The following is a 12,923-nucleotide window of genomic DNA, read 5'->3' on the forward strand; positions in this document are numbered from 1 at the left end:
GGAAGGTGGAGGAGTTCAAGGTGTCTAACATCCACCAGCTCTGTGATGTCATCATGGAGGAGTGGAAGAGGATTCCAGTAGCAACCTGTGCAGCTCTGGTGAATTCCATGCCCAGGAGGGTTAAGGCAGTGCTGGATAATAATGGTGGTCACACAAAATATTGACACTTTGGGCACAATTTGGACATGTTCACTGTGGGGTGTACTCACTTATGTTGCCAGCCATTTAGACATTAATGGCTGTGTGTTGAGTTATTTTCAGAAGACAGTAAATCTACACTGCTATACAAGTTGTACACTGACTACTCTAAGTTATATCCAAGTTTTATTTCTATAGTGTTGTTCCATGAAAAGATATAATAAAATATTTGCAGAAATGTGAGGGGTGTACTCACTTTTGTGATACACTGTATATATAAAGTAAATATTTGTAACAAATATATTTATAATTTAATTGATTTTTACATTCTTAAAATGCCTGTAACTTACCCCAGGTTCAGCAAGGACACGTGATAAGGTTTGAGAAGTAAACACTCCAGTTTGAAGTACTAGGTCGCCTTGGTCCGAGTTCTGCCCACTCAGGACCAGTAGCTTGAGCAAAGCCGGGTCAGACACAAGAGAACTGATCTAAAACCAAGAAAAAGACAAAAATTCATTTTAGAGCTGCCCTGAATTTGACATTTAGCAGGACAATATGTATAAATAGGTATCTGGTTTTGCAATAACATGACAAGTTCTATCACATTTAATTTGATCAGAATAACATTTTTTACAGTAATTCTGTTGAGTAAGAAACATACCTCAGAAATAACTGTATCTTCTGATGGATTAACTAAAACAACGGTCTCAAGTACATCACTTCTGTGGTGCAGAGTCCTTTGTCCTGTAAAAACAACCAAAGACGCACTGCTGATATGTTTTTGAATCAACACAAATTAGTGTAAACTGGTGCCAAATAAAAACATAATTATCTGAAAAACGTTTTAACACTGTGTCGGGAGAGAGTATAAATGTCCTGCTGGCAGGGTGAGAGGGTTGGCATTCCTCTCCGTCTGTTAATCAGAGCAACCCTAATCAATATCCGGTGCCCCCACCACTAGGTGCACTAAGTTGCCCTTTGGCACTGCATAAGCAGCTGTTAACAATGACTCACTGGCTGGCTTTATGAGCCCCAAATTATTTTAGATTGGTAATTTACATTTTATACAGGACACTCTGCTAACAAATGATAAGTGGTCTTTTTTATGTATTAATTATAACAACAGAAATGTATTTTAGCATTTTTTTTTTATAAAAAGAAACTAAAATATGCTAGTGCACCACTGCTGAGATCTCAAGCTCTCAAGTTAGAATCTCAGCTCTGCTATCAGCTGACCAGGTGCTTACACAGAAATAACATTGACTGTGTGTTTGTTAGGGGTGGGACAATGGCTGACGACTCTGTGAGCGAAATGGATCCCCATATACCCATCACGTGTAGGTGAAGACATCGATACTGCACACATGCCGAAAAATTATTTATTAGTTGAACTTAACTATCTAATAATAATAGATTACATTGTTAACAACAGGATCCCTGCAAAGCGTATAGCCTATAAGGAAACACGGCTTACTGCTTTGTGATTAACTGCACTGTGTGAAAAAACAGTTCATTAAAGATTGTTGACAGTACACAATTAATCTTGTCATGTAAGATTAATTTTAAAAGACTTCACTAACATTATGTAAGTACAGGGGTTGGACAAAATAACTGAAACACCTGGTTTTAGACCACAATAATTTATTAGTATGGTGTAGGGCCTCCTTTTGCGGCCAATACAGCGTCAATTCGTCTTGGAAATGACATATACAAGTCCTGCACAGTGGTCAGAGGGATTTTAAGCCGTTCTTCTTGCAGGATAGTGGCCAGGTCACTACGTGATGCTGGTGGAGGAAAACGTTTCCTGACTCGCTTCTCCAAAACACCCCAAAGTGGCTCAATAATATTTAGATCTGGTGACTGTGCAGGCCATGGGAGATGTTCAACTTCACTTTCATGTTCATCAAACCAATCTTTCACCAGTCTTGCTGTGTGTATTGGTGCATTGTCATCCTGATACACGGCACCGCCATTGGATGCACATGGTCCTCCAGAATGGTTCGGTAGTCCTTGGCAGTGACGCGCCCATCTAGCACAAGTATTGGGCCAAGGGAATGCCATGATATGGCAGCCCAAACCATCACTGATCCACCCCCATGCTTCACTCTGGGCATGCAACAGTCTGGGTGGTACGCTTCTTTGGGGCTTCTCCACACCGTAACTCTCCCGGATGTGGGGAAAACAGTAAAGGTGCACTCATCAGAGAACAATACATGTTTCACATTGTCCACAGCCCAAGATTTGCGCTCCTTGCACCATTGAAACCGACGTTTGGCATTGGCACGAGTGACCAAAGGTTTGGCTATAGCAGCCCGGCCGTGTATATTGACCCTGTGGAGCTCCTGACGGACAGTTCTGGTGGAAACAGGAGAGTTGAGGTGCACATTTAATTCTGCCGTGATTTGGGCAGCCGTGGTTTTATGTTTTTTGGATACAATCCGGGTTAGCACCCGAACATCCCTTTCAGACAGCTTCCTCTTGCGTCCACAGTTAATCCTGTTGGATGTGGTTTGTCCTTCTTGGTGGTATGCTGACATTACCCTGGATACCGTGGCTCTTGATACATCACAAAGACTTGCTGTCTTGGTCACAGATGCGCCAGCAAGACGTGCACCAACAATTTGTCCTCTTTTGAACTCTGGTATGTCACCCATAATGTTGTGTGCATTGCAATATTTTGAGCAAAACTGTGCTCTTACCCTGCTAATTGAACCTTCACACTCTGCTCTTACTGGTGCAATGTGCAATTAATGAAGATTGGCCACCAGACTGGTCCAATTTAGCCATGAAACCTACCACACTAAAATGACAGGTGTTTCAGTTATTTTGTCCAACCTCTGTATTTACATATGTGTTAAATAAACGTGTTAAATACACCATGTACACAAATTACATTCAGTAAAGTAAATATTTAAGAACAAGGTAAATATTTAAGAATAATCATGTCTTATGTACATTTTCATTTGCATGAGTTCAGGACTATATCCACTGTTAAACCACAGATAAACAGGAGAAAACACAGAATCAATGTAAACGTTACTACATGACTACAGATTGTTTCCAAGCTGACATCAGCTCAAAGCACCCTCATACTAAAACTGATGGGGCATAATTATGAGGGGTGATATGAACAGTTGAACCGGCTGCATGTGCTGAAGTTTTCAGAAGCTGTTTCCTTTGTTAGCAACCTTTAGTGGCTCAGCATTTGTCTGGTTGCTGAAGTGAAAATGTCTGCAAAGCTAACATGCTGTCTGGTTAATGGTTATGTAGGAATTAGCTTTAGTGTCAAACACACAGCTTAAATCAAAGGTTTGGTATCTTAGCAAAAATCTGTTTTGTTAATATTTTCTCATATCTTTGTAAGATTTATCTGTTACAATGCTAAGCTGCTTTATAATGATTTTAGCAGTTTTTATTCTTATTTTTCTTAATATCACATCTAAGGCACAAATGCCTGCACAAGTTATTGATAAACTATGTAAATAAAACTATATTAACTATATTAAGTATTTTCAGGCATTGTTTTGTGACCATACATTCTTTAATTAACTATTCACTATTTACATTTTTTATTTCAGCCCAAGTTTTTTTAAATATTTTAAAAAGAAATAGAACAGGAGCCAGAAGATTGTTTAGAAAATTCCCAGTTATGTGTGATCGTGTTACACAGTGATGTAAAAAAGTATTTAAATCCTTTCCAATTGTCTTCTATTTTTGCATATTTTTCAGACTTATATGTTTCAGATCGTCAAACTACTTTTAAATATAAGACAATGATAACCCTAGTAAACACAAAATTTATTTTTATATTGATTTTATGTAAGGAAAAATGCTGTTTAGCCGACCTGGCTCTATGTGAAAAAGTAATTGCACCTTTTGCTAATAAATCAATCACTTAACCAAATTTAATTGACAGTTGTGTTCAGTTTCACTAGCCACAATCATGCATGATTACTGCCAGACCTGTTAAACTGAAACATCACTTAATTAGAACCTGTCTGGCAATGTGAAGCAGGCTAAAAAGTCTTAAAAAGCAGCACTTAATGTCACCTTCTAAAGAGATTCAAACACAGATGCAAAACATAATCTAAAGAACGGCAGGCCTCACTTTCCTCAGTTGAGGCTAATGTAAAAAATGTCATAATAAGAAAGACGCTGGACAAAAATGGCATCACTGGGAGAGTTGCAAGTGCAAATCACTGCTGACCAAAAAGAAAAAAATGCCTACAAATCTAAATGACCCTTAGACTTTTGGAATAATAATCTGTGGACTGATAAGACAGACATAAGACTGAAATACATACATTCATTACACTCATACAGCTAACACTGAATTCCACCATAAGAACATCATACCAGCATGGTGGACTGGGGCTTCCACAGGACCTGGACAACTTAATTCATGAAAACATGAATTCTACTTTTTATCAGAAAGACTTGAAGAAGAATGTCTTCCTGTCAGTTTGTAACCCAAATCTCAAAGGCAGTTGGGTTAGGTAGCAAAACAATGATTCAAAATACATAAGTAACTCCATCTTTAAAGAGCTCAAAAAAGTAAAGGTTTTGAAAGTTACCCACTTAAAGCTCTGACCTGAATCCCAACAAGATGATGTAGCAAGACCTTAGAACAGTGTTTTTACTGCCAAGGGTGGCACAACCAATCATTAGGTTTTGAGGGCAATTACTTTTTCTTTATCTTATAATAAAATTAGATGGAAGACCTGAAACATTTACATATATTAGTAAAAAATCAGGTGGGTGCAAATACTTCACAGCACTGTATGATAGTTTTTGATGTAGAAAAGATTTATGGATGTTTCATTCTCACTTGACATATCAGAGTGATTAAGTAATTCATCACTGAACTTATGTTAAATGAACATGTTAAACTAAATAGGCAGTCATTTTTCAAAGGTGTCTACCACAATTGACCTGTTTGATAAAAATATCCACTCATGAACACCCAAAATGAGAGCAGTGTGGATAAAAAAGGCTCATACAGAAGACAGACCATGCTGCTGCACTGCTCCAGATAGTTTGCTCCAGATATAATCAGCCCATAGGAAGAGGCCTATGAATGCTGGGAATTAAGTCACCTCATCTGACATAAAACTGCTTTCACTGTGTTACTTAATGCTGTTATATCGTATATCATGTTAGATCAGGATTTTTTTGTCTATACAAACTTTTAACCTTGCTGTGTTGGATGTTGCTGACAAATTCTTCTGTTATTTCTGTAATGACCAGAGATGGCGTAGTTATACAAATAAGTGATTTCATTGTCTATTTTACCACCACTTTTTCCTATTTAAAGTCGTGGTGGGTTGGATTCATTGGGCAAAAGGCAGGAAACACCCGTCAGGTCGCCAATCCATAACAGCAAACAAACACACTCACTCATACCTAGGGAGACTTTTAGTATCTCCAGTTAACCTGACTGCATGTCCTTGGACTGTGGGAGGAAACTGGAGCACCGGAAGGAAACCCACACAGACATGGAGAGAACATGCAAACTCCACACAAAAAGGACACAGACCGCTCAACCTGGGAATCAAACTCAGGACCTTCTTTGCTGAGGGGCAACAGTACTACCCACCGAGCCACCGTGCCACCTACAGATTGATTTATTCCTTTAAAAAATAATCTGTTCATTATACCTTGGTCTTGGTAGACACTGGCAAATATTTTTAGTTAACTAAATAAACACAGAATGTGTAAAATATATATAAAAAAGTTTTTTAGGTAGTTTATTAGCTTGTTTGTTCTTGTTTGTTTACTTACTGACTGGTTGAAAACCAGTAAAAAAGTAAAATGTTATCTAATAGCTTGTATTCTATTAAAATGATTACTTAGACAAGCAGTCAATGTCCTACTTAATGTAATCCTAGCAGCACTGGCAGCACTGATTAAGTGTACTGTTAAAATGATTAAAGTATCTGAGTTAATTGCAGCTGTCTCACTAATGGCAGAACACCTTCCATCTAGTGATTTACCAAAGCCAGGACCTTTAAGGTATGAGGCAGTAGAAATCTGTTAAAAGGATGTCTATCCCTACATATACTAACGAGTGAGAAGTTGTTGAAGTTGTTTGGGGTTTGTCCAGTTGCTGCACTGTCCAATAGGGCCAGTTGTAGCCTAGCGGTTAAGGTACTGGACTAGTAAGCATAAGGTCGCTGGTTCAAACCCCACACTGCCAGGTTGCCACTGTTGGGCCCTTGATCAAGGCCCTTAACCCTTAATTGCTTAGACAATGTAAGTCGCTTTGGATAAAAGCGTCTGCTAAATGCCGAAAATGTAAATGTCTCTTGCAAACATTGCAGTTTTGACCCATTGACAGTAAGCATGTGACTGCATTACAACAGTGAAAATTAATTTTATAGTTGACCTCGTAGGTGAAATCTGAATGGCTAGGGTCCGTTCTAAATGTAAATAATCTCGTTTCAAATAAAGCTTCTCATTCTGTTTGTATTGATTGTCACTAGCACCTAAATCAAGGCTTTGTGTTGTGCTTCTACACAGAAAAGTAATCTTTACCTCTCGTTTTTTACACATTGTGGTGTAAATGCAGAGTAAGGCAGGCATGTAATACAGAACTTAAGAGAGCAGGTTAGAAATACATCCTAAATTGTGCACCAGATAATCACAGGGCATCAACATATCTTTGCGTTTACACTCACCCACAACTTGTCAATTCCCCTTACACATGTTAAGGAGTTGGGTAAAACCTGTGTATCCAAACAAAAAACCACACAGGCATGGAGAAACATAAAAGCTCACATAGATAGTACCAAATGCAAAGCCCAAACTCAGCTACCTGGAAATGTGCAACAATGGCGCTACCTTCTGTGACAACATGCCACCCAAATGCCCATTCATGCTTATATATTTGCATTTTACTTTTACAGTTATGACATTTAGCAGATACTTTTATCCAAATCACATATTCTGTGTATTCCATGTGTTATGAAAATGAAATAATTATGACCGGAGAGGATTTCTGCAAATGTAAGCTGCCGGTCAACTGCAACTAAAGATAATGTACAGAAAGCCTAGGGTGAATTTGAAGAGTGGCAGTAGACAGAAGTCTATCTTAAATTAAGATCAATGCTAAGCCATGGCAATATATTCTATTCTGTTGTAATTTTGGAAGCAACAATGCATCCTGAGACATCATAATCTAAAAAATGTGAATATAGGCATCCTAACGCTTTATAATGACGAGGTACAATAGTCGATTCAATTCCTTGTTAAATCTACTGCAGTTGGACAGTTTAAACACCAGAGGTCGCACTTACCAATACTCAAACACCGTATATAAACAAAGGCTGCGGTACAAACTCAAGTGATCATTAAAATAAAGTGCACCTTAAGGTGAAAAGACCAGCTGATGTGCACTTCAGGCTTTAAACTCCTATAACAATGAATAAAAAAGCAGAAGTGACCAACACATTTACTTACAAATGCAATTCAAGTATAAACATTGCATGAAACCTAAGGTTTAAAGTCTAAAATGTAGATCTAATATTAACGAATATGTAGTTTCAGTTTCTAAGTTCCAGTGTTATAAATGCAATGTTTGGAAAAAAAACCTTTTAAATGAAACACGTTTCCTCACTTGGAAAGAGAAAATGGAAAGAAAAAAATGGCTGCTGTGGGTGGTTCCATTTCAAAGTGAGTTTGTAGGGTTGTTCTCTTTAGATTGGACCGCAGACAGTGAAAACAGTAGCATATAGTTTAGGTTCTGTGTTCTAATCCTGTTCTGACCTAAGACTGTTCATCACACAATAAAACACTTTAATAACTGCACAGTGAGATATTTGTTATTGTACCAGCATCAAACTATATTTCCAAAAACTTGAGTCAGGTGCTCACATGAGATGATTTTTTTTTAAATGTTTTACACCATGTTTACACAATGGTTATATTCACGGCAGGAGGGGTAGTAAATTTTAATATTAGTCTATATTCTTGTCAACTGTTGTTTTAGTCTACTGTTTTATATGCGTTCTTTTAGACCAATTATTTTTAAGAAATTGAGGAGCGTTTCAATTTTGGCTTGGTTAAATATTTTTTCCACAGTTTTCGGTATTGCTATACACTGTCGTTCTCGAAAGTATTTCGGGCATTCAGTCAGTATATGTTTTACATGAGATGAAACATGAGGTGTTACTAAATATGCTTAATCTCAAAATGTCAACTATATGATCAATGTGTTTTCCTTAATATTTAATACATAATGTTTAATGCATAATACATACATTTTATACATATAAAATGGTTTTCATTAATCATGGCATCCGTAGCACTAAGTGCAGGACAGGAACATACCATGATGCATACATAGTGCTTCAGTGGCAAGGACGTCCCAGAAAATTAAAGGCACGCACCATTCAACACTGCAAAATATGATTTATTTAACCAGACATCCTGAACACATGCTGTTCTCTCTGTTGCTATCTGAGAGATGATAAAGAACAATCAGCACTCAGACCACAAGATTCAGGGGCAGGTTCTACCCTAAAGCCATCAGGATGATCAATAAACAATAACAACTGTGCTGTTCATATGAAACTGCACATGCTGTTATATCTTACCACATCTACCACTGGACATAATATTCTCATTGTGAATATGCTAACATGGCACATGACATTTTAAATAAAAAGACACTTAATGGACATTTGAACAGTGATATCTCACCACACTCGCCACACAATTTCATGTCATGAAAATTTAATTAATGCTAAGTTCATTCTTAGAGTGTATTAAAATTGTTGCCTTTTAACATCTAATAAGGACATTTTGGAGTTTAAAATAATTTTTCTGTATGTTTTACTGCAACACTGTATTTTTGCATATATAATGTTGCCAGTAAGGTGTCAAGTCATTGCAATACTCAAAATATTGTACTCAGTCCATGGTTAGTTCAGCAAGACAATGCCAGCCTTCTTTCTGTACGTGCTACAACAGTGTGGTTGTGTAGAAACAGAAAGCCAGAGCTTGACTGGCCTGGCTGCAGTCCAGATACTGTATGTCTCATATTGAAAATATATGGTGAATCATAAAGAGGAGTATTAAACAACAGAGACTGTTATATACAAGAAGTCTTGTAATAAGCAAGAATGGGCAGAAATTCCTCTTGCAAAACTGTAACAATTAGTGTCCTCAGTTAGTGATGTAACAGAATAGTAAAAATGCCTGACAGATACTTTATTTATTCCGAGAGAAATTATTGAGCATATCTTCATATTTTCAAAATCCACAAAAAAGGATGATGGAGGAAAAAGTCTCATAAATCACTGGCTGTAATATACTACATGTTCTGTAGTAGAGCATGGACAACTGACTGCTGTTATGCTATAAAGATTCAATACACAAATGGCAGTTGACCAAAAACAAAGATTTTCCATAGAATAGGTATAAAAAAGTGTTTGTTTTTTTCAAAATAGAATGTAAAACAAGTTTATTCATTGAATATTCAAAACACTACACTAATGCTTGAGTTTAGTGCAGAGTCAGGTCTTCGTCTGGTACACAGCATGCCTTCAGAAAAGAGCTGAGTAACAGTGATATTCTTTCAGGCACTGGGAGTGGTCCTCACTGCTCAATACTGCAGTGCTCAGTGCACGAGAGCCGCCTGCACACAGCATACTCACTCTGGTATTGAGCTAAAATACCAGTTTGTGCAGGATCCCACACATCCACCAACACGTAGCCCGCTAACAGAGATAAATGACTGAAGAAAATTGACTGGAAAAGGGGAATTAAACTGAGAATAAAAGAGTAAGATGTTTTCACCTCCCAGCGACGTCTGAGAGTTCAGAGTGAGGACGTAATGTCTCAATACCTCTCTCAGCAAATTTAACCCTTACACAACACATTAAATCAGCAGTTTAGCACCTCAGAGACAGCGTGAATGCAGTTCTTCATGATCCTTTTATACTGATAAGCCAAAACATTAGGAAGATTCCCAGACAATGTGAATGGCAATGCCTATTCCTAACACTTGTGCCTGTCATGGTCAGGGATGTAATAAATGGCAGGCTGATGGTTATAATTTGTAGCACACATGTTGAATGTAGCAAATATGGGCAGCAAAAGGACCTAAGTGACTTTAATAAGGGCCCAATTGTTATGTCCAAATGAATGGGTTGAATTTCTCAAAAACACTCCAAGATGCTCACAGGCAGCTGTCAATGAGTATCCACTGACAGTGGTCCAAGGAGGAACAATCTACAAACAGCTGACAGATTGTTTGACAGCTGTAACTCATCAACTCATTGTGCCAGAGGATACAAAGGCTTAAAGCGTCCTTCACGGACCAAGAGAAGGGCTACTGTGGCTAAAATTGCTGATACTTTTCATATTGGTGAGTTGGTCAATGTATCACTACACACAGTGCATCGTACCTTTCTGTGTATGAAGCTGAGTAATCACAGTTAAAGTGCCTGTGCCAACTCATGTCCACCCTCGAAACCACCTACACAGGCACAGAACTGGACAACAGAGCAATGGAAAAAGGTTCAAAGATCATGTGGACAATTGTGGCATAGTACAGGACTCTCGTGGAGTCCATGTCTCTGCAGGTCAGTGCTGTTTTGACAGCACATTAGACAGGTGGTCCCAATGTTTTGGCTTACCTCAGAATGCATAATGCTATTTTCCATTTAGAAGATGGTATCAGAGCTTTGAGTATTGATCGATACTTGATTACTTGAGACTGTCTGCATTTATGTAACTGAACCTAGTCTCTCCTAACATTCATTTATCTATTTTCAGTAACTGCTTTATTATGAGCAGGGTTGTTATGTCTCATCAGGAAACACATCATCTATGTCAATATATTAATCACACATTTAGAAACTGAGTGAAAATGTATTACAGCTGACTGTATTATATTAGGCAAAGCCAAAAGTTTAGGAACTCCTGCACACCAGTTCATTCATGTAATTCATGTAGCATATGTAATCATATATCAAACATCAAAATATGGAAATATGTGAGCTGACCTTACTTTTCCATGCAACATGGTTGTTGGTGTCAACCAGACTGGTTTGAGTTTATCAGAACTACAAATCGCTAGGGACTTTCATGCACAGCAGAATCGACAGTACATGTAGGAAACCCATGAAGACAGAAACAGAACATGGCAAACTCCAGACAGTAACTGTATAAAAGATCAAACTCATTGTACAGGACCCTGAAGTTGTGCAGCACAAACACAACCTGCTGTGCACAGTCACCAAGTGCTGGAACAGTTTTTCTTTTTGTTAAATTAATCCATCCAGATAACTACTGTAAGATGTTAAAAACATGCCTACATGTCTCTGTTTAGAGATGCACCAAAAAGCATGGACATTTTAACAATTATCATTCATTAGTTCATTGCACATAGTCCGTACAGTATTGTAAGGTTCAAGCACAAGCTCAGGGTGTCTTAATCAGAATAAATTAACCTTTAAATACATGAAACATGTCTGCATAGTCTTGATTGCATGTAAGTTTTACTTTAATTGAAGTACATTTGTAAAGACAAAACATATGTCTACTGCTTCATTCAGCCATGTTTATTTAACTGCACTTCATTTCTGTCTCATTCTGCTGATCATATATATTATATAGTATGCTATATAGGCTGTAAGAATTCACTTTATCACATTAGAACAGTCAACTGGCCTTCTGCATGTTTTTGAGCCATGAGAGGAAATCGAAGTACCCAGAAAAAAATTCACACAGATACCCCTGTGCACAAAAAGCAAAGTCTCTGTGGTTTTGGAATGGGATGCCCAGCAAGCCCACAGCCTGGGTTCTACATATGTTTGTACATATCCAATCTAATATTAGCCAAAAAACAACAACAAATGTCCCTCACAAGGACAGAACAAAAACTCATCACCATGAGTATCAGATTAGTATGTTCTGGTCTATACTTACACCCTCAATATCAACATCATATTAAAAATAAAAAACAGGATCTATGTATCCCTATTTCTGTCAGTTGTCCTGTATGAGACCTCTAAAAGAATGGTGAATGCACTGATGTCTTTCCACACATTTTACAGAACTAGCACTTCTTTCCACAATACTGTGCATTGTGATCAGAGTTGCTCAGCATCATATGATGGTTTAAAAAAGTTCAAACAGGGACCTGACTGCCAGGAGAAGCATCTTTGAACTCATTAATACCCTACAAAAGTGTGTCAACAGACCAGTCCTGAGGCGGATTACACAGTAATCACAGGGGCATAGTTGCCAATATAATGATGTGTTTAGTAGGTTGACTAAGTGTAAGTGTAAGCAGAGATTAAATTCTGTCCTCTATTTACATTTTGTCCTCTATTTGCTCCAGCTCTAAGTGGAACAAGCGAACAGAATGACTCAGTAGAGTAAGTGTACTGATTGTCCCTGTCTGTCCGTTTTCTCTGTGGCCTGTTTTAACATTGAGCCTGACAGACATGCCCTTCAGCGACTTTTTATAACTTGTGGTTAGAGTACAGTTTAATGGGATGTGCAGCTTCTAGTCTAGAGCAGACAGACATGCTGCAGTAAAGTCAGGACAGTAGTGACAACAATAGATACACCAGTACAATATCGAATATCAGAATCAGGACTGATACCTCAAATGCTAAATCCAGAAAATATGATCTTTTAATGCAATCACATTTGCATATATGGCATTTAGCAGACACTTTTATTCGAAGCAACTTAGAATGTTGACCAATACAACTATAACGACTAAGGGTTAAGGGCTGAGCTCAGGGGCCCATTACTGGCAAACTGGCTGA

The 12,923-nt window shown here is 37.9% G+C and overlaps 1 protein-coding gene across 4 annotated transcripts in view; it reads right to left on the reverse strand.

The window, feature by feature from the left end:
- The window catches only part of map1ab (microtubule-associated protein 1Ab), a 67,126-nt gene that overhangs the window by 13,520 nt on the left and 40,683 nt on the right, over positions 1-12,923 (reverse strand). For all 4 annotated transcript variants that reach the window (XM_063000697.1, XM_063000695.1, XM_063000696.1 and 1 more), the window contains 2 exons: positions 800-882; positions 489-626 (listed from right to left, as the gene is read on the reverse strand). Coding sequence is in view for 1 of the 4 variants with exons in the window: in XM_063000695.1 (XP_062856765.1) it covers positions 489-626; positions 800-882 (221 nt within the window). In the remaining 3 variants the exon portion in view is untranslated. The remainder of the gene's footprint in view (positions 1-488; positions 627-799; positions 883-12,923) is intronic.

This window comes from Trichomycterus rosablanca, chromosome 8 (genome assembly GCF_030014385.1).
Source record: "Trichomycterus rosablanca isolate fTriRos1 chromosome 8, fTriRos1.hap1, whole genome shotgun sequence".
Taxonomy (NCBI): Eukaryota; Metazoa; Chordata; class Actinopteri; order Siluriformes; family Trichomycteridae; genus Trichomycterus; species Trichomycterus rosablanca.